Genomic DNA, 25,896 nt, shown 5'->3' with positions numbered 1-25,896 from the left:
TTCAAAAACACAATCACTGACAGGTTGTCGGAGTCCTCCCCTTTGTTACTGACAACCAGCCTGTATATCATGTGTGAGAGTTAGTCACAGCCCCGCCCACTGGTGACGACATCACTGATATTATTACAACTGATCAGATATGAGATCCGCACATCTTATACTACAGTAACAGCTATTCATCTATTACTGCTAACAACCAGCCCCTATATCATGTCTAAGAGGTAGTCACAGCCCTGCTCCCTCGTGATGACATCACTAATATAATTACATGCGACATGCACACCTTATACTACAGTAGTATCGTCTATTACTGTTGATAACTAGCCTGTATATCATGTCTGAGCAGTAGTTACAGCTCCGCCCCCTGTTATTGACAATCAGCCTGTATATCATATCTGGCGTGCCTGGTGATGACATCACTGATAGAATCTGTTTTGCTTTTCTGCACATGCTCAGTTTGTACTGGAGAAATTCTTCATTAGTGGCACGCCATTGCTGGAGTCTGTTGGTCTGCACGAGCCCGCAGTGGAGGAGCTTCGTAACAGCATCCATGTGGCCATATGTAAAGCTTTGATACCACTAAGTGCCTATGCAAAACAGTACGAGAAATACCTGGATCTTAATAACACAGACGTGGACACATACATGAAGTGAGTGAAAATCTAGTGGCTGCTCACAGGAGGCCGTGAGAGGGGGGCAGCTACTTTACAGATGCAGTGGTTATTATTGCCCCTGGTGTGTTACGTTGTATCTCGTGATTGATAATAAATAACATGCAGCCACATTTCCACCTGATCACATTCCGGGTTCCTTTGCAGAGCGTTCCAAGAAAAGAACCCCACAGCACCAGAGGTGAGACAAGCAGCAGAGGAGCATTTTCTAGAGAAAGACCGGCTAGACAACGCTCTCCCCAATATCATCGTAGTCGGCCCCTTCCAGATCGTTGTAGAAGGGGTGAAGCAGAATCTGTCTCGGAAAAGAAAAGCTCTGTCCACTGCCCTGCTCGAGTTATTCGCTAAAAACTTGCACAAGGAGGTGGAGGAGGTAAAGTCCACCTAACCGGTACTCCACCCTTGAGCATCGTTCTGTAGCTTACAGGCACAGTCTTGCTGATTTCCTGTTAGCACTCAGGCTTCCTAGCCTCATATCTACTGGATTTGCATGCTTTTGTTGGTTCCATTCCTGTACAGAGCAAGTTTTATTGCATTATGAGTGATATGGTAAATCATCTTGCGATCTTCTCTCTTTATCTTCCTTTCCAGATCTCAGAGCAGTTCCGAGCCATTAGTCGCAAGCTGTACGAGAAACCAAATAGCATTGAGGAGCTGACTGAACTGCGAGAATGGATGCAGGGAGTACCTGAGCAGATGAAATCTCTGGAGGTCAGACTACTCAAGTGTGGAGCCAAAAAGATGCAAATATAGAATATCAACACTTTCTTCAGACTTGGTTTCCCCAGTACCCAAGCTTCCCTCACTGTTTAGGCTGCCAGACATGGCTGGTGGGGCCTCCTCTCACTTCCCTCTTTCACTGGCAGTGACCATTAGGATCCTCCTGCCCTCTGTCTTCTTTGCAGCAGAGGCCCCACAATTTCCCTGGCCACAGCTTCTGCCCGTAGGGTGGATGTGCTCAGTTCACCTCTTAAAAGGCCAACATGTGCACCCAGCTTTCCCAGTCCTTCTTGAGTTATTTAAGGAACCTTTCCCTACAGAAATGTGCCTGAGCAATAGGTTTCTAGTGTTTCAGTGAACATGTGTCTGTATCCTGCTTGCTTTCTGGTTTTGACCCTCAGGCTGATTATCCAACTTTCCCTTACTCTGCTTGTGCCAGCCTCAACCTATTTACTGATCACGTCTTGCCTTAACACTGACTGCTCTGATTTCCTGGCTGTCTACCTTATTGCACAAACTCGCCTGACCTGATGTCTGCCTGTTAACCCCTTCCCTCCCCACGACGTAAGAGTATTTCATGGGAGCGGGGTACTTCCCGAAAAATGACGTACCCTTACTTCATAGGGATAGCGCGAGATCATCGAAGAGAGCTTGGCTGGTTGCTATGGCAACAGGACAGCAGATACCGGTGTCCTGTATTGCCATTGCCTAAGATCGCTGTAATAAGCGATAAGACATGGTAGGAGAGAAGTCCTGCCATGCCTTATTGTAGCGATCATCAGTGCTACAGTGTAAGTCCCTCAGAGGGACACAGATTGTGTAAAAAGAATAAAATAAAATAAAAAAAATCTAAATAATGTACAAAAAATAAAAATGTAAAAACAACTTTTTTTATGCTTTTTCTCATATTAGCATAAAAAAAATCTAAATATACCGTTTTGCTTCTTTTTTATGTTAAACTTATTGTACAGATTATAAAATATGAACAATAGTTGCCCTTTACAGGCTATTAAAAACACTCCAGTGCTGAGTTATGTTTCTTGACATAGAATGGTGCCTTCTGGCATTTATTGTATAGCAATGTGCACAACCACATAAGGAGCGGAGAGCCGATGGACACACATTCTCAGTCACTCTCCCCACAGACAGTTCTCTGAGTTATGATCCTCTGTTTAATTTGAAGGGGCTGGAAACATTCTGTCGAATCGACGCATTTATCTAACACAATGCCTTTTCTACCTCCTCTTATATAATCTATTGCATCTTTTTAATGTATATATTAAATGATGTAGCTTACATTGTTAATTGTATCTCAGGAGCAAATAGCGAAAGTGCTCGGTGATTACGAGGTTATCGATGAGTTCTTCTACAGCTTGTCCCAGGATGACTTCAATCTCAAGTGAGTGCAACATTATGATGGGGCGTATGGAACGGGTTGTCTTGTGGTTATGACCTGTTTAAGAAAAGTCACTGAATACCCCATATTCCTCCCTCATTAGGTGGTTCGTCATCGCCTGGCCCCATAAGATATTGACAACCATGGAAACCATCCGCGAGCAACACTTGGAAGATGAGGAGAGATTCCGTAAAATCCAAGTTATGGACCAGAACAACTTCTTGGAGAGATTGGACACCTTACAGGTTGGTATTCTCACAGCACATAAACTGTTAAGTTTTAGAATGCAATAAGTGTATGTATTTCTTATCTGATTGGACTATTGGTCCTTATATAGAAGACTTAGGCCCATTTAGACCCAACGATTCTCGCTCAAAATTCCTTCAAAGATGTCTTTTGAGCGAGAATCGTTGGGTCTAAATGCACAGACATCGTGCAGTTTTCGTGCACAAATCGTTCCTTGCTCAATTCTAGTTTTCTTGAATTGAGCGATGAATTCTTATCAATGGTGCAGGCTGTTATCACAATCACCAGCGCTGATAAGATTCTTTCAGCTCACGTCCCGCTGGTAGTTCACAGCGGGACGCAAGCTGTAATCGCGGAGAACAATACAGCTGTTCAATATTCTTTGTAACCTTTTTTAATAATAACCTTTGTATGATGGCGCCCTCTTTCTTTCTGTATAAAAATGGCAATGTCTTCAATTAAAACAGAATTCCCTGTGGGTTCTCATGAGATGCATCTTGATATAACATGGAGTGCTTTCGTGTTATTAATAGATATTGCTAGCAATCCTCTCTTCACGGCTTCCATATCTACCAATTTGGCACCTGACAATGAGGTCATCAGATCGGTACCAGTGTGGTCCGATAACAGTATAGTCTTGCTAACCATGGCCTATACATTCACGTCAGTCTGACTCCGTTCACAATGAAGATTCATCATGAAACGATTTGATATTTGTGGTAAATACACTGGAATAGGAGAAAGTGATGGACTTCCATCAAGTCGTACGGGTCTGTTCGCTCAGGACCTCCGACGTATAAGAGGGGTTCGCTTATTTCTGCTTGTGGTTAATCCTGTATTTTATTGGTTGTATTGTTTCTGACTATTTTCCATTTTATCTTTGTCCTAGATGGTTGTCGCTGCATCTGCCACCTACGTGGATATAAATCGCGCTCACGAGATCGCCAATGAGGTCCGAAGGGTTCACAAACAACTAACAGAGTCCCAGCAGCTGGCTCAGCTGTACAACAGCAGGGAGAGGCTCTTTGGTCTCCCAGTCACCAATGTATGTATCACACTTAAAGTCTTAGTGACAAGCCTATTTTGTGTCTTAAGGACCAAGCGGTTTTCATTGACGCTGGGGTACATATAATGTGCTGGGTAACTTCTATTAATTTTTTTCATTTTTTGGGTGGGTGAGTTTTTGGGTAGTGATTGAAAAAACATCCAGAAATTCTGCCATTTTTGGGGGGGTGTTGTTTTTATGGTGTTCAGCATTCAGTAAAAACAACATAAGAAAGTTATCTGATCAGCACAATTACTGTGATACCAAGTTTATATAGATTTTTATTTTATTTTTTACTACTTTTGCACAATAAAACACAATTTTAGAAAAAATTATTTACTCTACATTCTAAGAGCCAGAACATTATTATTCAAACAAAAGGCAAACAAAAGAAAAGTAGCTAAATATTTTCATTGTCTGGGTTGTTACAAACGTGGCAATACCTATTATGTGCTGCTTTATAATTTTTTTTAATGTATTTTATCCATTTAAAATTTTTTTTTTTTTACGAAAAATGTGCATTTTTAATGGATTTTCTTCTTTAAATTAAATTTATTGAGCTTTTTTTGACGCTGTTTTTTAGTCCTTCAAGGTGACTTGAAGATGAGATTGTTTGATCACTATGATAGTACACTGCATTGCTTATTTAGTGCATTCTACTAAGCTTATGACAGCAGCCTATTAGACTCTGGGGAATGCGGGGTCTAATAAGCTGAGTAACATGGCAGACAGGGTGGCCTTTGTCAGTCTGGCAGCTGCCATGGTAACCCATTGGTGCCTTGCGAGGGGCCGATGTGTGACAGAAAGAGCCAACTGTCATCTGCTTACATGCTGCAGTTGCTTTTGATTGTGGCAAGTAAGGGGCTAAACTGTTAGAATCGAGGTTTCTCCATTCCTGGCTGTTAGAGCAGGAGCCTGGCTGTCAGTAGACAGCCAAGCTGCCGCCTCAAAAAGATATATGTCCAGGGTTAAAGCCCATTAGTGAGATCAGCAAAAAGGCGTATTGTGGTAACTAAGGGGTTAAGACATCATCAATCTCTGCCCCTATGTGGGTGACGCCATATGTAGTAACTTGCCCCTTTTCCCTTGTGTGACAGTATGACAAGCTCTTAAGACTTGTGAAAGAATTCCAGCCCTTTCGGGACCTGTGGACTACAGTCTCCGATTGGATGCGCTGGTATGAGAGCTGGATGAATGACCCTCTCTCCACTATCGATGCGGAGCAGTTGGAAAAGAACGTAATGGAGGCTTATAAAACCATGCACAAGTGTGTCAAACATTTCCGAGAAATTCCAGGTGGGATCATGTCTACCGTCACTTATACTTTCACTGGCGGGAGTGCTTTAGCTAGTTGTAACGGACCTGAATTTCCTGTCCATGCATCATACATCAAATGTTACTGACGGTGCAGGGAGAGACATCACAGGGAGGTTGAATTCCTCATTACTGCTCTCTTCTGCTACCCTGATGGCAGTAAGGGGATTGGTTCAGGTCCCATAGAGAACTTGCTGAAAATGTACTAGTTAAAGTGGCTCCAAATGTGGACTCTCTCTTTTAAGTCGTGCATCCAAATTACTTTCATAGTAGGCTTCTGTAATTGCACCTTCTTTCCGCAGCCTGCCAAGAGGTGGCTCAGGACGTTAAAGGACGCATCGAAGAGTTTAAGCCGTATATCCCGCTAATACAAAGCCTAAGGAACCCCGGGATGAGGAACCGGCACTGGGAGTTGTTGTCTGAACAGATCAAGATAAACATCAAACCCAAGTCCAACCTAACCTTCACCCGTTGCCTGGAAATGAAGCTTCAAGACCACATTGAGAGCATCACTAAGGCAGCCGAAATCGCAGGGAAGGAGTTCTCCATTGAGCAGGTGAGTGGATCATCCTGAGATATACTGCTCTCTCATATACAGTGCGTTGAACATTATTGAATGTAACATTTTTTTTTTTTAAGGCTCTGGATAAGATGGAGATGGAGTGGTCTACAGTGTTCTTCACTGTCATGCCTTACAAAGAGACAGGAACGTTTATACTGAAGAGCCCAGAAGAAGCCTCGCAGTTGTTAGACGACCACATTGTCATGACCCAAAGCATGTCTTTCTCTCCCTACAAGAAGCCTTTTGAAGATCGCATCAGCAGCTGGGAGAGCAAACTCCAACTGACACAGGTGACATAGCTAATAGGAGAAACAGCAAGTTTTAAGTAAAAAAAAGTATGCGCTCGTGGAAAATGCATATAAGTAAAATAAAGAAGTCTGTTAGGTGGAAAACAGAAAAGGAAAAGAAATAGAATGACACTTACTCGGGAGGAGGGGGGTGTATTGAACAAGAAGCCCCCTCCTTTAAGTGCTGACTCCTCTAGATCCTCTCGATCGCGGATGTTATTTGCAGCAGACAGGTTGATTTTTCCGATTTTATTTGTGAAATAAAATTAAATTACAGGCAGGCAACGCGTTTTGGTGTAATTTAATTTTATTTGCTGTTTGTTCTTTATTGGGGGACCACTCTCCTGGTGAGAGCCCCCCACATTGTCATTGCAGCTCTCCTCCTGTACGGAGGATAGGAAAATAGCATACCAGAGAACTCGCTCACTATCCGTTGGCGCTGTCTGAACTGTTGTGTATAGCTAATAGGAGGGCTCACTGGGCTTTTGTAGTGAGACTAATGACATCACCAAGCATGGCAGGGTGACATCACTGAATGTGAGATGCATCCAGCTAGTAGTGAAGCAGTGGCTCCTGAAGATTATGGTGCAGTTTTCAACATACGAGGATTTCACCATGATCTTGACAAGAATTTTGAGACTCTATAGAAGAACAATTCCTGATAATTCGGCATGGGATTTTATTTATAAGGATTTCAGGGTTGTAATCCAAGATGCTGAGATTCTAATATCTGTTGTTTGTCTCCGTCAGGATGTACTGGAGGAATGGCTAACCTGCCAGCGCTCCTGGCTCTATCTGGAACCAATATTCAGCTCAGATGATATCAACAGGCAACTGCCGGTGGAGAGTAAACGTTACCAGACCATGGAGAGGACCTGGAAGAAGATCATGCGCAATGCGGAGGAAAATAAACAGGTGAGACGGGGGAGCTGGGCCAGAGCGTCTGCATAGGAGCCATGCGCTAAAACAGTGTGAACACGGCCCAAACAAGATATAAAAACGTGGTATATATAATAAACTGCATCTATAGAGCAGCACACTATGTGAACCACAAGACATTTCTTTTCACTGTCATATACTATACATTGAGTGGCCCCTGGCTCTCTAATGCCCCTTTTAGACTGCGAATCGCACGATTCTCGTTTGCACAACCAAACGAGCTGGTGACGTCATCACCAGCTCATCCTCGCTATGGAAGCCTGTTGATACTGCATGATTCTGTCAGCTGGTCAGAACATGTGAGCACCTCCATCTAATTGTTATGCTTCTGAAAGCCCAAGAAGGTCCAAAGTGCTACTAGATGGGGGACTCTAATAGAGGGGCACTCAGTGTCCATAGTGATCTGTAGAGACTTAGGCCCCCTGCACATGGGCTGAAAATCTGCGGATTTCCCGCAGAATTTCCGCCCCTGCTCGCCTGCATAGGATTGCATTACAATACGCAATCCTATGCAGACGGCTGCGATTTGTCTGCGTGAAAATGCACGCGGAAAACAAATCGCGGCATGCTCTATTTCTGTGCGGGTCTCGCAGAGGCCTGCACAGAAATGTCACTCCCGGGCCGCCGGCTCCGCTCTGCGCATGCGCTGGCAGCCGGCACATCACAGAACCAGCGCTGCAGGAGAGGCGAGCGCCGCACTGGTCCCTGCAGGGGCTCTGGTCGGGTCCCGCTGCGAGAATTCTGCAGGCGGCCATAGGCTGAGCCCTGCACTTGGGCACATGAGGATATAACTTGGCACTTTTTTCCAGGTCATTTCCTTGTGCCCAGATCCTCGTCTCCTGGAGAGTCTTAGAGAATGTAACAAGCTGCTGGAATTGGTGCAGAAAGGACTCAGTGAATACTTGGAGACCAAGAGAGGAGCTTTTCCCAGGTAAGAAGCAATGAGTTCTGTGTCAATTTAACATAGACAGCAAATATGCATGTCTATGTGTATTTACTATGTACTGCATATTTTACATACGTAATATGTGGGACACATACGTACATGTGAGTACTATGCTGAGCACTATGATGAGTTGATGTGTACTATGTTGAGCAGCTGCTTTGCGTACCCAACACTGTGCGCAGAGCATGGCACATGATTTTAGCAAATCTCACTCAATATGTCAGCTGGCTGAAATCTTTTTCCTTTTTCAGATTCTACTTCCTTTCCGATGATGAACTCCTGGAGATCCTGTCCCAAACCAAGGATCCCACCGCCGTGCAGCCACACTTACGCAAGTGCTTTGAGAATATTGCACGGGTAAATCGCGAATCTATATGGATACTCATTCTGTGATGGAACATTTCAGGGCCCTAACCGGCACACAATGAAATTATGGGGTGCTGTGCGGTTGCCATGGCAGCAGGGGGCCTTCTAAAAGCCCCCAGGGCTGTCATGGCAGATTGCTTATCAAGCCATGCCTGTGGCACTTCCAGCTGCTGTTTTGCTACAGGAAGCAGACAGCGCTGTACACTGTACAGTGTCCTGGGATGGTACTGCAGGTTGAGTCCTATTGAAGTGAGAGGGTCTGCAATACCAACCTGGGTCACTGCACAATGTACACAGCTGTTTGGGCACTTGCACGGTGTAATAGATGTAAATGGCCCGTGCTGGTAGAAATTTTCAACTCACCAAGTGTTCTTGCTTCTACTTTCCAGCTGTTGTTTCAGAAGGATCTACAGATCACCCACATGTACTCTGCCGAGGGCGAGGAGGTGCAGCTGTCCAAACCTATCTACCCAACGGGCAACGTGGAGGACTGGTTACGGGAGGTGGAGAAGGTTATGAAGATTAGTGTGCGGGATTACATAGAGAGATCTTTAAAAGCCTATCCAGAGGTAAGACTCATAGAGGATTCTGCGGTCTCCCACGTCTTCCTGAGCAGCCTCAGCTTATTCCCAGCTTCTTATTTCCAGACTCCTCGGTCGCAGTGGGTGATGAACTGGCCGGGTCAGGTCACCATAGCTGGATGTCAAACATTTTGGACCACAGATGTGTCTGAGGCTCTGGAGGCTGGAGATCTGTCCACAAGGCTCTTCTCACAGCTGGGAGCCCAGGTTAGGATTGTGGGTTTATGGTTGAAGTCATCTCAGGCTGGTATCTTATCGTTCTTGTTTGTGATCAAGAAACCTGACCCATTGGCATTGGGCACTTAGCATGCAAGATCACAGAATTGTCATTATATTTGTCTCTTCCTGCAGCTCAATGACCTTGTCGCTTTGGTCCGAGGTAAACTATCCCATATGCAGCGTTCCATCCTCTCTGCACTCATTGTCATTGAAGTCCACGCCAAAGATGTCGTTGCTCGCCTGATTGAGGAAAACGTCAACAATGTCAATGATTTTGAGTGGATCTCCCAACTCCGGTACAGTCACAGATTGCTTAATGGCCAAATAACATTAAGGTCTTAAAAGGGTTTTCTCATTAACCCTTTAGCCCTACAACCTTTTTTTTTTTATTTTTGACCTCCTCACTTAAAAAGAAAAATCATAACTTTATTTTTCCGATGATATGGGTACATCAGGGCTTGTTTATTGTTTGACAAGTTTATTTTTCAGTGGTAGCATTTAACATATCTTATAATGGATTGGAAAACTTTAAAAAATTCTAAATGGTGAGAAATGGGGAAAAATCACAATTTCGACATTTTTAAGAGGAGTTTGCTTTTATGACATTCATAGTGTAGTAAAAATGATATCTTATATTTATTCCGTTGGTCAGTATGACCAAATTTGTATCTTTTTTATGTAGTATTGCTTAAAAAAATAAATTGCTTTTTAAAAAAAATAGCTTTCTGTCGCCATCTTTTGCCCCCAATTTTTCTGTTGATCGGGTTGTATGAGGGCTTATTTTTTCATTAATGTCATTTAGGGATACATATGACTTTTTCATCAATTTTTATTCAATTTTTATTGGCCTGTCTACTATGGCTCTTTGCCCCATAGACAGGCCAATAGATGGTACTTCATGATGGACAGCTTGTGCGCAGCTGCATAACCTGTATATCTAATAACATGCAGATCCCATCGTAAGCTATGGTCTGCATCTTATCTAGCATGGTTTAGGACATGTGACACGCTAATAAGACAGATCCATTTTACTAATAGGGCTGTTCAAATACTTTTGGTAGGCTATTGTATGCTGCAGAATAGGTGATGACTCCGCACTCATGTTCAGTCTTTCCGTTAATTTGCAGGTATTACTGGAGCCGGAACGACCTGTACATTAGAGCGGTAAATGCAGAGTTCCTGTATGGCTATGAATACCTTGGGAACACAGGACGTCTGGTCATAACACCCCTGACAGACAGGTACATTTACCAAGGGAGATATGATACTAACGATGGGTTGAGCAATACAGCAGTGACCTCAATGTCATTGTAGGTGCTACCTGACACTCACCGGAGCCCTTCACCTAAAGTTCGGGGGTGCCCCTGCTGGACCCGCTGGAACAGGGAAGACGGAGACCACGAAAGACCTGGGGAAAGCTCTTGCAATCCAAACTGTTGTGTTCAACTGCTCCGACCAGCTGGACTTCATGGCCATGGGCAAGTTCTTGAAAGGACTAGCTAGGTATGTGCAGAGGATTATGAGATGCTCACGTCTCACGGTTTTGCCCTCCGTATGCCAATGTCCTTCTGTCTGTCCACACAGTGCAGGAGCCTGGGCTTGCTTTGATGAATTCAATCGGATTGACATTGAGGTGCTTTCTGTGGTCGCCCAACAGATCACCACCATCCAGAAGGCGCAGGAACTACGAGTAAGAATCTTCAGCACCCTGTCTCAGGCTACGGCTGTTCCAAAACTACAACTCCCAGCATAACCTGACATCCAAGTTGTAGTTTTTTCAACAGCCACAGGTTGGAAATCTCTGACCTCAGGAGATGTCTACACTCTCATGTTTGTCACGTCAGTCCATGCTCTCTTCTACTCACCAGGTGGACCGCTTCATGTTTGAGGGTATGGAGATCCCATTGGTGTCTTCTTGCGCTGTTTTCATTACAATGAATCCCGGCTATGCAGGTCGTACAGAATTACCGGATAACCTAAAGGTAATGGAGCTCTCTCACCAGTATCTCCAGTTTCGAGGTTATGCAGAGTATAGTCAGAAAGCCAGATGTGGCGTTATATATTACTACTGGTGTTCTATAGTGAAATAAAAATGATGTGCTTGAATAGGAAGGAATGAATGTGCTACATGATGGTATGGCACACGGACCCATGGGGACCCTGGAGCATGGATTCAAATTTTGCATTGTGTCCTCTGTAAGAAAGAGAGCGTAAAACCCAATTGTAAAGTTGAAGAGTTGCATGTGAGAAGCAGAAATCCACTTTCTGCTTCTCTCTAAGTGGAACCACTGCTATAACTGAAGGAAAGCCTACTCGTTACATGCATGGGGACGTTCAGGGCTGGCGCTATCATTGCGTGACCATGTTAGTGAACATCAAAGTGGAAGGAGGTCACTTCGAGTATGCTTTCTTTACTTCAGTCATAGTGGCGGTCTCACAGGACTTAGAGAGATGTGGAAAGCAAATTTCTGCTTCTCACATGCTACTCTTCAACTTTGCAGTTGGGTTTTTCTCTCTTTTACAAGGGCCACAACACAAAATTGATATCCATGTTCCGGGGCCCCCAGAGGTGCCACACCATCATGCAACACATCTATGCCTTCATATTCAAGTATGCCATTGTTATTTCACTATAGGACACCAGTAGTGAGAGATAGCGCTAGACTGGGTTTTTTGACTACACCTGGTATATGATGACATGGTCTGTGGAAGGTGTTACCAGCTTACTTCATTACGGGTTTCTCCTTCCAGGCGCTCTTCCGTCCCGTGGCAATGATGGTGCCAGATTACGCCATGATTGCCGAGATCTCGTTATATTCTTTTGGATTTAGCAATGCCAAGATTTTAGCGAAGAAAATAACAACGACTTTCAAGCTTTCGTCTGAGCAGCTGAGCTCCCAGGTGATCTTTTATAGTGTCACTCACTGTCTGAAGGGCCGCTATCCATGGAACACTGTAAATAATACTTCATCTACACGGTGTGTTTACGCGGCTCAATGATCAGGGAAGAATATTTGATTTCTGTTTTGCACTTCTGAGAGACCTACAGAACATACATAAAATATGGTTCTATTTTAAAGGGGTAGTACCAAGATTTCAAATTATACTTTATTCACAGGATATCCACAGAATAGGGAATAATTTGTTGATTGATGGGGGTCCCGTCGATCTTGAGAACAGGGGTCCCGTGTTCCCTGACCTCCTCACTTAGGGGCTATAGTACCGCCCGTAGTGAAGAGGAGACTGAATGGAGCGCTGCTCTTACCAGCAATCTGGCGCTCCATTCACTTTCAATGGGATTGCCAAGATACCCGAGCAGCAAGCACTCGGTTAATTCCCACAGCCCCATTGAAGTGAATGCAGGTCTGAACACATTTGTTTGATTAGGGCTTTGTTCATTCTCATATCACTGCGGGGGAAGAAACAACCCCCGTAGTGACAGGCAAGGGAGATGTGGGACCCCTGTTCTTGAGATCGGTGTGGGTCTCAGCGGTGGGACCCCCAGTGATTAGCAAGTTATCTCCTATCCTGTGGATATCCTGTGGGTGGGGAATAACTTGAAATCTTGGTACAAGCCCTTTAAGCCACATTGGCTTTAGTGGTGTTTTCTGGGTTTCAGTTTCGCTCTGTTCAACTCCATTCCATTTGATTCTCTTTTTTTTTTTTTTTTTTGCGGAAACAATAGTGCAGCAATAGTGGATCTGTAAAAGGTTTAAAACACAAAGGAATAAACAACGGATCCATTAACAACGGATGTAAATGAAAAACTGATAGAAACTGCCCTTTTTTTTAACAGATCCTTTAAAAACAACTATGCTTTCCGTTTGAATTTGTTTTGCTGTAGTTTCTATTTTAAAATAATGGATCTGTTTAAAACCGGAACCAAAGTGCTGATGCGAAGGAGCCTTTAACCCGTTTAGGACCAGCCACCGTAAATTTACGGCGGCTGGTCCTGGGCTTAGAGCACCGCCAATAGTAAAATTACAGCGGTGCTCTAAGTCTCCTGCCTCTGCAATCAGTTAGTGACAGCTGTTAGTGACAGCTGATAACCCGGAGCAGAAGGCAGGAGGGGTTTTTAACCCTTCCTACCTTCTGCTTCCCCGATATACAGTGCTCAATGAGCACTGTATGGGGAAAGTGAAAGTAAGATGTTATTTCACTATGGGAGCCTCGGGGAGGGGGGGGGGGGGGGTCATGTGACCTCCCGGGATTCCCTGCTACTGCAGAGCTGGAGGGTCAGACTAGACCCTGGCAGCTCTGCAAGTGACTAATGTCACCACAGGGGTTGCTTTCCCCTGTAAATAGGGCTCCTATGGACGCCCTAGCTACAGTGGGAAAGTGTCAAATAAAGGGAAAAAAAAAAGTGAATGTCCCCCAGGGGTCTTATATGACGTCATGGGGGACATAGATAGTAAAAAACATAATTACATAAATAAGTAAAACAAAACAACAGAATAAAACAACAATACATACAAAAGAAAAAGAATAACACAAAGCAGACGCCAACAAAAACCGTCGCCTTATGCGCCCTGTAAACCAAAACCATACATACTATATATCAAAATGCCCGAAACAAATAGAGGAACCTGTTCCCATACTTTATTTTAGTGTAAATATAAAAATAATTTAAAAAAAAATTATAAATGTTAAGAAAACGATTTTTTTTAGCTTTTTACCCCCAATAAAACTAAAAAACGGGAAAAAAAAGTCAGTGAAAAAGATATAAAAAAATAGTCCTATATGTCACGGGAAAAAAAACGCAGCAAAAATAATTTTGGTAGCTAAAGGAAAAAAAATAGAGCAGTAAAACCGCCACATGGGTAAAATCCCTAAAAAAGTCTGGTCCTTAAGGTACAAAACAGCTTGGTCCTTAAGGGGTTAAATAGAGCAAGAGGACTGTAGGGAGAATTTATGTGTTTATTAAAGAGAAGAAACTCCCAGATTTCGTATAGAAGTCTGGGACCCAGAAGAAATACATATCACACCAGTATGTTGCGGTATCAAATGTTTTCTACTTTATTCTAAGGTGTGTGTGTGGTTTATATACCATAAATGACATCACAGAAAAAGTATATACCTCCAAGATCAATAATAAAACCTAATAGGCTGAAACTAAAATGATTAACATAAGTTACACCTTTTAAGGTGTAACTATAACATACAATGAAACCGTTATGAATTCAGTGAAAAGGAACGCAAGGGGAGGGGGGGGGTCTGGGAGACTCTTACTGTCTACCAGGCACTGGTATAAAAAATGTTTCGTGTAACCCCTTTACTACTTACACTAGCAGCATGCTATATCTTTCTAGTCTACAGTCTAATAGCAGAACAACTAACTGATACATTGATCTACAATTTTCTTAACAAGGACCTTCAGCCTATATTCATATTTTTCCCGTATGAGTTCTGTCTGATTCCTTGATGGACTGAACTTGCGTGGGAAAAGAACCCATTCATTTGAGTGATTTTTCTCTCAGATCAATAGTCTGAATTTGAAAAATTGCTGCATGTCCTACTTTTGTGCCCAAGCATTTTATTATTCAATCCGCATGTGATTTGTTTTCATGTGTGTAAAAAACAGATGTAAGACCGTTTTCACGGCCGTCCGATATACGCTACCATCTGAGCTGTCTTCTCCTTCCCTCTCCCTCGCCGGCTCACCTCCTCTCTCCTCCCCTCTGGCTGTTTGCAATAGGAGGGGCGGGGCAGAGCTAAGCTCCCGCCCCTTGCCCACAGTCAGCAATGGGGAGGGGGTGGAGCTTAGCTGCGCTCCTATCCTGCCCTCTCCTATTGCAAACAGCTGGAGGGGAGGAAAGAGAAGGTGACCCTGCGAGGAGGAGGAAAGGGGGAAGACAGCTCAGACAGTAGCGTATATCAGCCGGTTGTTAAAACGGCGGCCAATATACGCTCCTGTGAATAAGGCCTAGGTATGTTGAAAAGTTCATCAACTTTCCAATAGACTTTATGTTGAATTCCCTTACAGTTTTCAAGATCAATTCTTGCTGTCAGTGAAAGAAAATGTGTTCTATACATACACAGGTTGAAAAAGTAAACAGACCTAATAATGATCACAGCTGAGAGTTTGCTACAATTTATCCAGTCTAGATAATTTTCTGGACTCCTCTGGAGCTTGCCTGCACTGATAGATTGTAGCAAGTATTCAGAAGGGAGATTTGTGCTGCTGCTGTTAAAGGTATTGTCTGGTTGTAACGACTAATGGTCCTTAGGGTAGGATACCAGTAGTAGATCAGCGGGTGTCTGCGGCACAGGATCCCTTCTGATCAGCCATTCTCTAGATCGATATGCTTGTGCATTGAGCTAAAGTCTGCAGGAAGAAGACAGCTCTGCTCCCACTGCAGTGGCCAGACTTGGTATTACAGGGCATTCACTTCAGTAAGAACTAGGCCTGTTATGCCAAGTCTATCCATTGCATTGAGAGCGGAGCTGTCTGCTTCCTGCAGACATCAACTCAGTGCACGAGCACCCCAACCCAATGAACGGCTGAAGAGCGGGACTCCTGGGTCTGCTATTGATGGCCTATTCTGCGGATAGACCATCAGTGATTTACAACTGGACAATACCTTTGAAGGAGCGTTCCATAGAATCCTTTGCACAGGATAGAGGTACCTTTACAATCTGCTTTTAAAGTTTTCTCGTGCTGTATTAAAGGGGGTTGAAGACAGCCAGATTTCTCCCTCAGCGCCGCTTCGGGCACACCCCTGTTCTTGATTGGCATGTATACTGATTTCTCTTCTTCACTGTAATCCCATGCAGGCGCCATAACAAATCTCAGCCGCGCACCCTAGGTCTCCCTTACTTGCTGGGACTTCAGCGGGGTACTGCGCATGCGCCTTGAGGATCGTTACTCCCACTGCGTCCGAGGTCAGATGACTGTAGGAGTAACGATCCTCAAGACACATGCGCAGTACCCCGCTGAAGTTACAGCTAGTAAAGGAAAGTCGAAGTGCACTGGAAGGGCTTGTTACTGCGCCTGCACCAGATACAATGAAGAAGAGAAATCACTATGTATCAAGAACAGAGGTGTGCCCGGGGCGGCAATGAGGGAGAAATCTGACTCTTTTCAGCATATTAATATACAGCACCGAAAAAACTTCAAGAGCGGATTGTAAAGGTAGCGGGGCACGGATTACAGAACCAAATAGTGATAAAGAAATTCTCATTATTAGCGCTGTTAAGGGTTTATCATGGATTACATTATAAACACTTGATGACCGGTTCCCTTTAAGTCCATTTGATTTTCTAAATTCAGTGTAATTGTAGCAAACCTGCAGCTGTGAGAAGTATTAGTTCTATACAGTGCTTTAACCTTTGAATGCGAATGATCCCATTCACTGACAGCAAGCAGAAATCTTGGAACTGAGAGGACACAAAGAATGAAGTGAACTAGAACATTTTATTATACACTTTATATAAATATGGAAAACCGGTTAGGAAATTTAAGCTGTTCTCCATCTCTGCTCACTTCTTCCAACCTTCCATGTATTTTTACTTCTATTGCTGAATTGTCTCATCTTCTTTCACTTTTTATTAATACTAACCACCGAAAATGTAATTTACAGGATCACTACGATTTTGGAATGAGAGCCGTAAAAACTGTCATTATGGCTGCCGGAAACCTGAAGAGAGAAAATCCGACCATGAACGAGGTGACGCCATGCTTGTTATGCTGAAGACACTTAAGGCGTGAATAGAACTCATGGGTCCCCATAGCTAAACTCAGAAATGGGCCCCCTCTCCAGGAGGCTTAGATAAAGTGGCTCAGGGTCTAGTATACCTCTAAAGAAGTCTATCACGTAATAATAGCTCTACACAGTGATAGTGATTACAGTGCAGGTACCTGCAGTGCTCATAAGTGGCTTCTTCCCTCATTGGTGACATCCATTGAGTTTTCTTTTCTTTCCGGGCCCAAACTGCCAAGAAGACTTTTTTTTTCGCAGTGCGCTCCCCCTCGTCCTACCACTACTCCCACCTCTCAGTATCCCCCCATAGTAATAGTACCCCCACTAAATAAGTGCCCTCTCTTTGGCCTCTTTTGGTAATAGTGTTCCTTCTCTGGCCCTCATTAGTAAAATAATGCCTCTGTTTCTCTCATTAATATAATAGTGCCCCCTGTTGCCACCATTAGTATCATAGGTCTTTCCCGCCAAACCTCTTGCAAGAGACAATGGGCAGGAGTCATGATTCTGTATACAGCATTCGGAATCTCTGAAAGGCTCGATACTGCTGTGAGTGAGAGATCTGCGGTCAGACGAACGATGGGAAGGGACAGGTCCCAGCCCCTCTGCTCTGCGGGCCCCATAGCAGGGTCCTGGTCTGCCTGCATTGGCGACACACCACTGGAGACACTTTATGATCAGATTTGCTGCTTTTACGACATGCAGACTCGTTCCTATAACAGCAGGGATATGAAGAGGTGTGACAGTCAGCAGAAGGCAGGTTGCTGTTCATAGTTCATAATGTTACATAATCCAAGCTGCCATACACTCACCTGCACTCCGACTCCAGATGTCCGGGTCTCGGTGACCTGTAGTCTGTCTGATGACCACAAGTTATAGCATTCCATGCCACTATCATCTCATTGTCATTCTGGTGGTCCCTGCAGGAGCTCATCTGCCTCAGAGCGATCCGAGACGTCAATGTTCCCAAATTCCTTCAAGATGACCTGAAGCTCTTCAGTGGGATTGTGTCCGACCTTTTCCCAAGGATTGAAGAGGAGCCTATTGATTATGGCAGCTTAGATGAGGCAATTCGGAAGGCCTGTTCCAAGAGAAACCTGAAGGATGTTGGCGGTAAGAAGATATCTAGGAGATGTGATGTATGGTGATCCTTAAATGTCCTAATGTCATGTCAATAAAAGTCCAATAAGAATATGGGATTTTGAACTTTTGCACTCTGTTGTCAAACATACATTCCACACTGAACGGCCCCGTTATTGGAGCCTCCTATCTATTTGTGCGTTAGACCTCCATCCACTGGATCCCATTTCACTAGATATTTTTCCTCGATCATCCCACTCTCAGTATACTCTCAACACTGTTACACGAGAAAATCCCACGCAGTTGACCAGGCCTCGTTGTAAGTCGTTCGGATTTCTGGATTTTCCCATCTCATATGGAATCACACTGAAACTGATCCACGGAAAACTAGTCACGTGATTTTATGCTGCACTCCGGGGTCATGGGGATAATTTCCATAAAAGAAAGTGCGAATCATGAGAGGGTCGAGGGCTGTATAAAAGGACCAGGAACTCAAATAAAGTTCATATGTGACAGATATCAGTCGCTTCTCCGATACTGAAACATCTTTCTTGTAATCTTGTGTTCCTATGTCAGGATTTGTCACCAAGTGCATCCAGCTCTATGAGACCACTGTGGTACGGCATGGCCTGATGCTTGTGGGACCTACAGGTTCAGGAAAGTCAGAGGTATGTGAAGGTTTCCATAAACCATTTATATTAACACTGACCATATATGATGATGATGTAGCATCTGATTGTCCATCCTGTCTCCGCAGTGCTATAAGGTCCTTGCAGCTGCTATGTCCTCCCTTCAGGGTCTCCCTTCTTTTAGCGGAGGAACCTATGAGACTGTTCACTACTACGTCTTAAATCCCAAGTCCATCACCATGGGTCAGCTGTACGGAGAGTTTGATCTTCTCACTCATGAATGGTAAACCATTGCGTCCATTCTGAAAGATTGTGCCTGCTCCTAGATGTCTATATTGATGCAGTTTTATTTGCTCACTTTGTAGGACGGACGGGATCCTCTCGTCACTCATCCGTGGAGGCGTCTCCTCTTTAGATCCGGACAAGAAGTGGTACATGTTTGATGGACCAGTAGACGCTGTTTGGATTGAGAATATGAACACGGTGCTGGATGACAATAAGAAGCTGTGTCTGAGCTCAGGGGAGATCATAAAGCTCACAGAGGTGACCCCAAAATGCTTATATCTAAGTACTGTACAGGGTGGCCCCTTGGAAAAAAGCCTGCCTCCTACAATACTGTGACAAGAAGACTAAGCAAGTGGATTGATTTTTTCCAAAGCTTTATTGATTTACCCACATGTTACAACAGATGCTGGAAGCAGACCCATTCACTTTTATGTGCCTGTATGCATGTTGCAACATATTGGCTGATACTGCCTGCAGCTCTTCAACTGAGCTGTGATTTGGTGAATCAGGTGGGGATTTTTAGTAGTCCAATACCTGCTTTGCTGTGAATTCATATGACCTGATAAATAAAACCACGTTTCGTCTGTTATAAACTGCAGCAATGGGCCCAAATGTCTTCTAGCAATCATAGTCAGCAACCACGTACGCACAGTAATTTACGTGTTTAGCTTTGTTGCAGTGTTTCAGTTCCTGCACACATTATTCAGTATATTTCCAGTTTACAGCAACTTGCTGGGACAGACACTGAGTTGATTTTCGAGGACTATTTGCAATCCACAGCTAAATATCTTGGAAGTTCGGACTGACCGAGGCCTCGGTTTCTTCATGTTTGTGGCAGACTGGTTTGGCGCCATTTCTGCACCAGGCTTTGAATTCTGCGTTTAGCAGGTGGTTCTGTAGCTGGGTACTTGTCAGCAAAGGCCTGTTGCCTTTCCTTAATTAATCCGCTGTGCACTTTGACTTTCAACAGTAACTATTCACTGTTACAGGAAGACCAACATGGGGCAGATTTATGGAACTTGTCTAAAAGTAAATCTATGTTGCCCATAGCAACCAATCACTGCTGAGGTAAAATGAAAGCTGCGTTGTGATTGGCTGCTAGAGGCAATAAAGACAGATTCTCTGTTAGACAGCTTTCATAAGAGTGTGGTGCCAGGATCGGAGGTGGGCTATTTTTCTGTGGGCCACCCTGTACATGGAGCCAAAAGGCTACAGCCTAAAATGTTCTTCATCAGAGCTGAAGCTGGACCCCAGGTATCTACAGCTCCACTGAAATGTCCTCTTCTTCTTCTTCTTCAGGCCATGACCATGATGTTTGAGGTCCAGGATTTGGCCGTGGCTTCTCCGGCAACTGTTTCCCGCTGTGGCATGGTGTATCTGGAGCCTAGTCTTCTTGGCCTTGGCCCTTTTACTGAATGCTGGCTCCGTTGTATTCCCGCTGTCCTAAAGCCATATGCAGAGCAAATGGCGTCTTTGTTTTCACGGTTCCTGCAGGTAAGAACCTTTCGTGCAGTCAGTGCACCTTCCACATTTTCTAGTTTGGCTTAAAGTATTCCTTTTCTTAGCTTCAGATAACTTTAGCCCCTTAGTGACGGCCCCATTGCCTTTTTACGTCCTAGCTAAGTGGACTTTAATCCTAGAGGACGTAAAACATGCATCCTCGTTGGATTAAAGCCCTCTTGGCTCGGCATGTGGCAGCTCCATGCTGTCAGTGCCCACAGGTAGTCGACAGTATGGAGCTGTCATCCCGGGCTGTAGGGAGCACCCCCCGGCAATGCGATTGAAAAAGTAAAAGTAAAAAAAAGTTAAAGATTCAGCTGCTCTGATGGATCGGATCCATCAGGGCAGCTGAGCATACTCACCTGCCTTGTCCGTGGTGTTCCGCGGTAAGGGGGTCCTCTGGGACCCGTCAACGCTCTTCTGCGCATGCGTGACGTCACTCGCATGTGCAGAAGTCCGGGAGCCCCGGCAAATTTGAAATCTCCTGGCTCCCAGCGCCTGAAAGTAGCCGGGAACCAGGAGATGTCACTGGGGACCGCGTTGACCGGTCCCCGTGCCCTTGATCGCCGCTATCCATTGGATCACGAAAAAGTTTTTAAAAGTTGAAACAAAGTTATTTTCACCTCCCCTCATGGATCCCCGGGTTCTCCGCGAAGTCCCCATCTGCGCATGCGCGCCCGACCTCAATCATTGGGCGAGTGCACAGAGGGGCTCAGGCCCTGGGAAATTTAAAATCCCTCTGCTCCTGACTACCATGTGTATCCAGGAGCAGAGAGATGTCACCGGGGACGTGATCACTGTTATCCAATGGATAACAGTGATTAGTTAAAGTTTTAAAAAAAGAGTGTAAAAAAAAGTTTGAAAAAGTAAAAAAAAAAAGTTTCATCTCCCCTCATGGATCATATCCATGAGGGAGGATGAAATTACGTACCTAAGGCCCCAGGATTTATCTGCGGACCTTACCCGAGCTTCTGTGCACGTGCCCATCACCAAAACGGCAGATGTGCAAAAGCCGTGGATTGCCAGGGTAATTTAAATCCTCCCTGCTCTTGGCTACAAAACTTAGCCAAGAGCCTGGAGATTTCACAGGGGGCCGCGTTGAGCGGTTCCTGGTCACATGTTCACCATTATCCAACGGATAATGGCGATCAGATAAAAGTAAACAAAGTTGAAGTTTCATCTCCCCTCACCGATGCGATCGGTGAGAGGAGATGAAACTTTTTACCGAAGCCCTCCGTATTTGAACCCTGACGTGTTTCTCCTCCGTGGACCTTCCCAGATTCTGCACATGCGACCGCTGGCAAAATGACGGACACAAGCGCAGGAGCAGGGGAAATTTAAAATCTCCTTGCTCCCGGTGACCAACAGTTGCCGAGAGCCTGGAGTAGTGAACGGTCCCCAGTCACATGATAAAAAGGTAGCGATCTACCTTAGGCCTGCCTCACATGACCGGATAGGAATTACGGATTCCGCATGTGTCTGATCCACAGTAATACGCAGATCAATCGCATTGGATTACACAATTCCGCTCAAATTAGCGGGTTGGAATTGCGTAATCCACTCGCAGAATTACCACGGATATCCGCAACATAGAGCCATTGTGCTCCATGGTTACGGATATACCCGCAGCCCATACGCATCTACATTGTGTACCGTCTGCTGGTACCCACGTCATTGCTAAGCGACGGTGCGGGAAATACAAACAATAAAAGGTGTACTGCGCATGACTGCCTGCGTGAGTAGTCAGTTATGCGCAGTACATTACGCGTCCGTATGCAGCGCCACGGCCGGGCTCACAGCTGGGATCCGCTGCGGGCCTCTGCAAGCGGATTCCACTTACGGCCATGTGAACCCGGCGTTATTCACACCGCTACCTGTAATACGTAAGCCTCGGGAGCACTCGCCTTCCTGCAGTTCCAGGAGCGCCTTCTGTGTGAGACCGCCGCAACTCAGCAAGCTTATGGAGACTCACAGTGCGCCACTTTTTACACTCCATCTCTGCCACTGAGGTCAGGAAATACCCCCCATAAAGCATGAGAGGATGGAAGAAACCAGATTTTATTGCCCCATGTACCCATCCCAACCAGGCCTCCATTATTACTCCTGTCTTCGGAAAAAAACCACACAGTTTACATTATTACTTTTATCTAAGACTTGGGGAAGGCCAAAAAGGGCGCGGGAAGGGGGGATTATTTTTAGGGAGTCAATTTTATTTTTGCCGCACAAGTGAGCAATGGGGCCTGGAGTTTATTCAGTTGTACCCTGAAATCCAACGGTGTTCCCTCCATTATAGGCCTAGCCATATGTCCTGTAAGCAGATTGGGGCCACAATGGGTATGTTTCTGAATACGGCACAAACAGGGGGATACATTTTGGGGTACAAGTCTTCATTTATATGTGTGCTGTACAAAAAAACTGTTTTTAAATTGACACAATTGCCAAAAAAATGAAAATTGTAATTTTTTCCTTTGCTTAGATTTATTCAAAAATTGTAGGGTAAAAATTGTCAGTAGACCCCTAGATGAATTCGTTAAGGGGTCTAGTTTTCAAAATGGGGTAATTTGTGGGGGTTCTCTGTCGTTTTGGCCGCTCAAGGGCTCTACAAGTGGGCAATGAGGCCTAAATCACCTTCATGCAAAATTTCTGTTCTGAAAGCCACCGACTACTCCTTTCATTTTGGGCCCCGTTGTGCATCCAGACATAAGATTAGGACCACAATGGGTATGTCTCTGAACACAGGACAAACAGGGGTATCCATTTAGGGGTGCAAGTCTTCATTCTTATGTATGCTGTACAAAAAAGCTGTTTTTAAAATGACAGAATTACCAAAAAAACGAAACTCATAATTTTTTCCTTCTGTTTTGCTTAAATTCATTCAAAAACTGTGGGGTCAAAATGGGCGGTACACCGCTAGATAAATTTATTAAGGGGTCTAGTTTTTAAAATGGGGTAATTTGTGGGGGTTCTCTATGGTTTGGGCCGCTCAAGAGCTCTACAAGTGTGCTATGGGGCATAAAAGGACTTCAAGCTAAATTTCTGTTCTGTAAGCCACCGACTATTCCTTTCATTTTGGGCCCCGTTGTGCATTTAGACATAAGATTAGGACCATAATGGGTATATTTCTGAAAATAGGACAAACAGGGGTATCCATTTTGGGGTGCAAGTCTTCATTCATATGTGTGCTGTTCAAAAAAAATGTTTTTAAATTGTCAAAATTGCCAAAAAAAAAGCACAATTTGTTACTTCTGCTTTGCTTGAATTCATTCAAAAACTGTGGGGTCAAAATGGGCGGTACACCGCTAGATAAATTCATTAAGGGCTCTAGTTTTTAAAATGGGGTAATTTGTGGGGGTTTTCTATGGTTTTGGTCGCTCTAGAGCTCTGCAAGTGGGCAATGGGGCATGAAAGGCCTTCAAGCAAAATTTCTGTTCTAAAAGACACTGACTACTCCTTTCATTTTGGGCCCCGTTGTGCATTCCTGAAAAACAACTGTGGGGTCAAAATTCTCATGACCCCCCTCAGTGAATACATTAGGGGTGTTGTTTTTAAAATGTGGTCATTTGTGGGGATATCTATTATTCTGACACCTGTGAGCCTTTGCAATCTTGGCTTGGTGTAGGAAAACAAAGTGTTCCTCAAAATGTTGATAAGTAATGTTAAACTTGTACGTCTCCTAAATGGTTAAAAAAACGAAAGTTTTTCAAACGTGCATCCAGAATAAAGTTAACAGATGGAAATATATATCGTAACAAAGATTTGAACAGTATGTTTGCACATATTTGAGATATTACAGTTGAAAATGTGAAAAAATGACAATATTTTCAAACTTTTTCCAATATTGGCACTTTTAATAAATATGCACAAGTTCTAACGGTCTGTTTTTACAACCTAAATTAAGTACAATATGTGGCGAAAAAACAATGTCAGAATCACTTGGATATGCAAAGCCTTTACGGAGTTATGATATGTTATGTGACACATGTCAGATTTTCAAAATTTTGCTCCGTCACGAAGGTGCAAACAGGCTTCGTCACTAAGGGGTTAAAGCAGCCACTGTGAACAAAAAGAGCTGCAGCATAAAGCACGGGGGAAGGAGGTAGATCTAAGGTTTCAGACTAACAATAACATAGATATTGCAGCTACGCTAATATCATTGATCATAGCAGCAAATGATATGATGCTGCCTGGTCACATCCTATCAGTGATCTTATATCTTGTGGGACTAGTAACATGGACCTTGTTTATATCTCTTGTCATGTTTGTAGGATTCCATCGAGTTCGTGCATCGTACAGTGAAGGAAGTGGTCGCATCCACCTCCAGTAACCTGGTGATGAGTCTCCTGAAGCTGCTGGAGTGTTTCTTTCAACCTTTCATTCCAAAAGAGGTAAAACCCCATCTTGAGATCAGTCACTCATCAGGATTATATGCAGTCAAAGGGAATGTTCACATAACATCAGCAGCATTCTAAGTCCTCTATTTTACTTATCCTGTACTGATCCTGTATTATACTCCAGAGCTGCACTCACTATTCTTCTAGTGGAGTCACTGTGTACATACATTACTTATCCTGTACTGATCCTGAGTTACATGCTATACTATACTCCAATCACATCCAGAGCTGCATTCAATAAGTTATCAGGTAGGAGGGTGTCTTGCACCTATTCCTCCTGTACCTGTCAGTGACGACTCCGGTTTATCAGTAGGTTATAATTACTTGTATTACATGAGGACGTTCAGTCTATTTTTCCAGGGACAGAAGAGGATCTCCCAGGACAAGCTGGATCGCATCAGGGAGCTGGTGGAGAGCTGGTTCATCTTCTCTCTGATCTGGAGTGTGGGGATCACCGGGGACTCTGATGGTCGTTTGCAATTTAACAAATTTTTGAGGGACAAAATGATGTCTGAGAAGGTAATGAACATTAATCTAAGGCTGCCAGTACATATCAGACAGCTGGCCGCTTATCACTCATGTGACAGCCTGACAGCCCCATACACATGTACAGTTGGTTTAGCTGAGGGTTCATGTGTTGTAAATGTAGAGTGGGGGAGAAAACCGCTGCCAGACGCCACTGTCCCTTTCAGACTCCTCTGTTCCCTTTAGGTTCCCCTGTCCCTTCCACCAGACTTCTCTGTCTGCTCTGCCAGACTCCTGTTGCCTCCTTTAGACCCCTATGTCTGCTCCTCTGTGCCCATCATCCAGACCCTGCTGTCTACTCAACACTACCCTTTTCCTTCTTCCAGGACATTCTGTCCTTTTCTATATTACTCTGTCCACTCATATAAGCCTTTTTGTCCCCTTAAGACTTCTCTGTCCTGTGTGCCAAACTCCTCAGTCCCCTTCTTCAGATCCCTTTGTTGCCTCCTCTAGACATAGTAACATAGTATGTTAGGCTGAAAGAAGACTATGTCCAA

At 44.3% G+C, this 25,896-nt stretch overlaps 1 protein-coding gene across 2 annotated transcripts in view; it reads left to right on the top strand.

Annotated features, from left to right (window-relative positions):
• The window catches only part of DNAH1 (dynein axonemal heavy chain 1), a 99,157-nt gene that overhangs the window by 37,022 nt on the left and 36,239 nt on the right, over positions 1–25,896 (top strand). For both annotated transcript variants that reach the window (XM_066596925.1, XM_066596924.1), the window contains exons 14-41: positions 457–650; positions 819–1,044; positions 1,263–1,382; positions 2,708–2,790; positions 2,891–3,032; positions 3,923–4,078; positions 5,176–5,374; positions 5,695–5,948; positions 6,032–6,244; positions 6,992–7,156; positions 7,990–8,111; positions 8,378–8,483; positions 8,882–9,061; positions 9,140–9,280; positions 9,425–9,588; positions 10,420–10,533; positions 10,607–10,795; positions 10,877–10,982; positions 11,161–11,274; positions 12,044–12,193; positions 16,873–16,959; positions 17,916–18,102; positions 18,646–18,737; positions 18,827–18,981; positions 19,064–19,241; positions 20,283–20,477; positions 24,749–24,868; positions 25,235–25,393. In XM_066596925.1, the coding sequence (XP_066453022.1) occupies positions 457–650; positions 819–1,044; positions 1,263–1,382; positions 2,708–2,790; positions 2,891–3,032; positions 3,923–4,078; positions 5,176–5,374; positions 5,695–5,948; positions 6,032–6,244; positions 6,992–7,156; positions 7,990–8,111; positions 8,378–8,483; positions 8,882–9,061; positions 9,140–9,280; positions 9,425–9,588; positions 10,420–10,533; positions 10,607–10,795; positions 10,877–10,982; positions 11,161–11,274; positions 12,044–12,193; positions 16,873–16,959; positions 17,916–18,102; positions 18,646–18,737; positions 18,827–18,981; positions 19,064–19,241; positions 20,283–20,477; positions 24,749–24,868; positions 25,235–25,393 (4,311 nt within the window). The remainder of the gene's footprint in view (positions 1–456; positions 651–818; positions 1,045–1,262; positions 1,383–2,707; positions 2,791–2,890; positions 3,033–3,922; positions 4,079–5,175; positions 5,375–5,694; positions 5,949–6,031; positions 6,245–6,991; positions 7,157–7,989; positions 8,112–8,377; positions 8,484–8,881; positions 9,062–9,139; positions 9,281–9,424; positions 9,589–10,419; positions 10,534–10,606; positions 10,796–10,876; positions 10,983–11,160; positions 11,275–12,043; positions 12,194–16,872; positions 16,960–17,915; positions 18,103–18,645; positions 18,738–18,826; positions 18,982–19,063; positions 19,242–20,282; positions 20,478–24,748; positions 24,869–25,234; positions 25,394–25,896) is intronic.

Source organism: Eleutherodactylus coqui, chromosome 3, assembly GCF_035609145.1.
Source record: "Eleutherodactylus coqui strain aEleCoq1 chromosome 3, aEleCoq1.hap1, whole genome shotgun sequence".
Lineage (NCBI taxonomy): Eukaryota > Metazoa > Chordata > Amphibia > Anura > Eleutherodactylidae > Eleutherodactylus > Eleutherodactylus coqui.
This window is presented reverse-complemented; position numbering and strand designations above follow the sequence as displayed.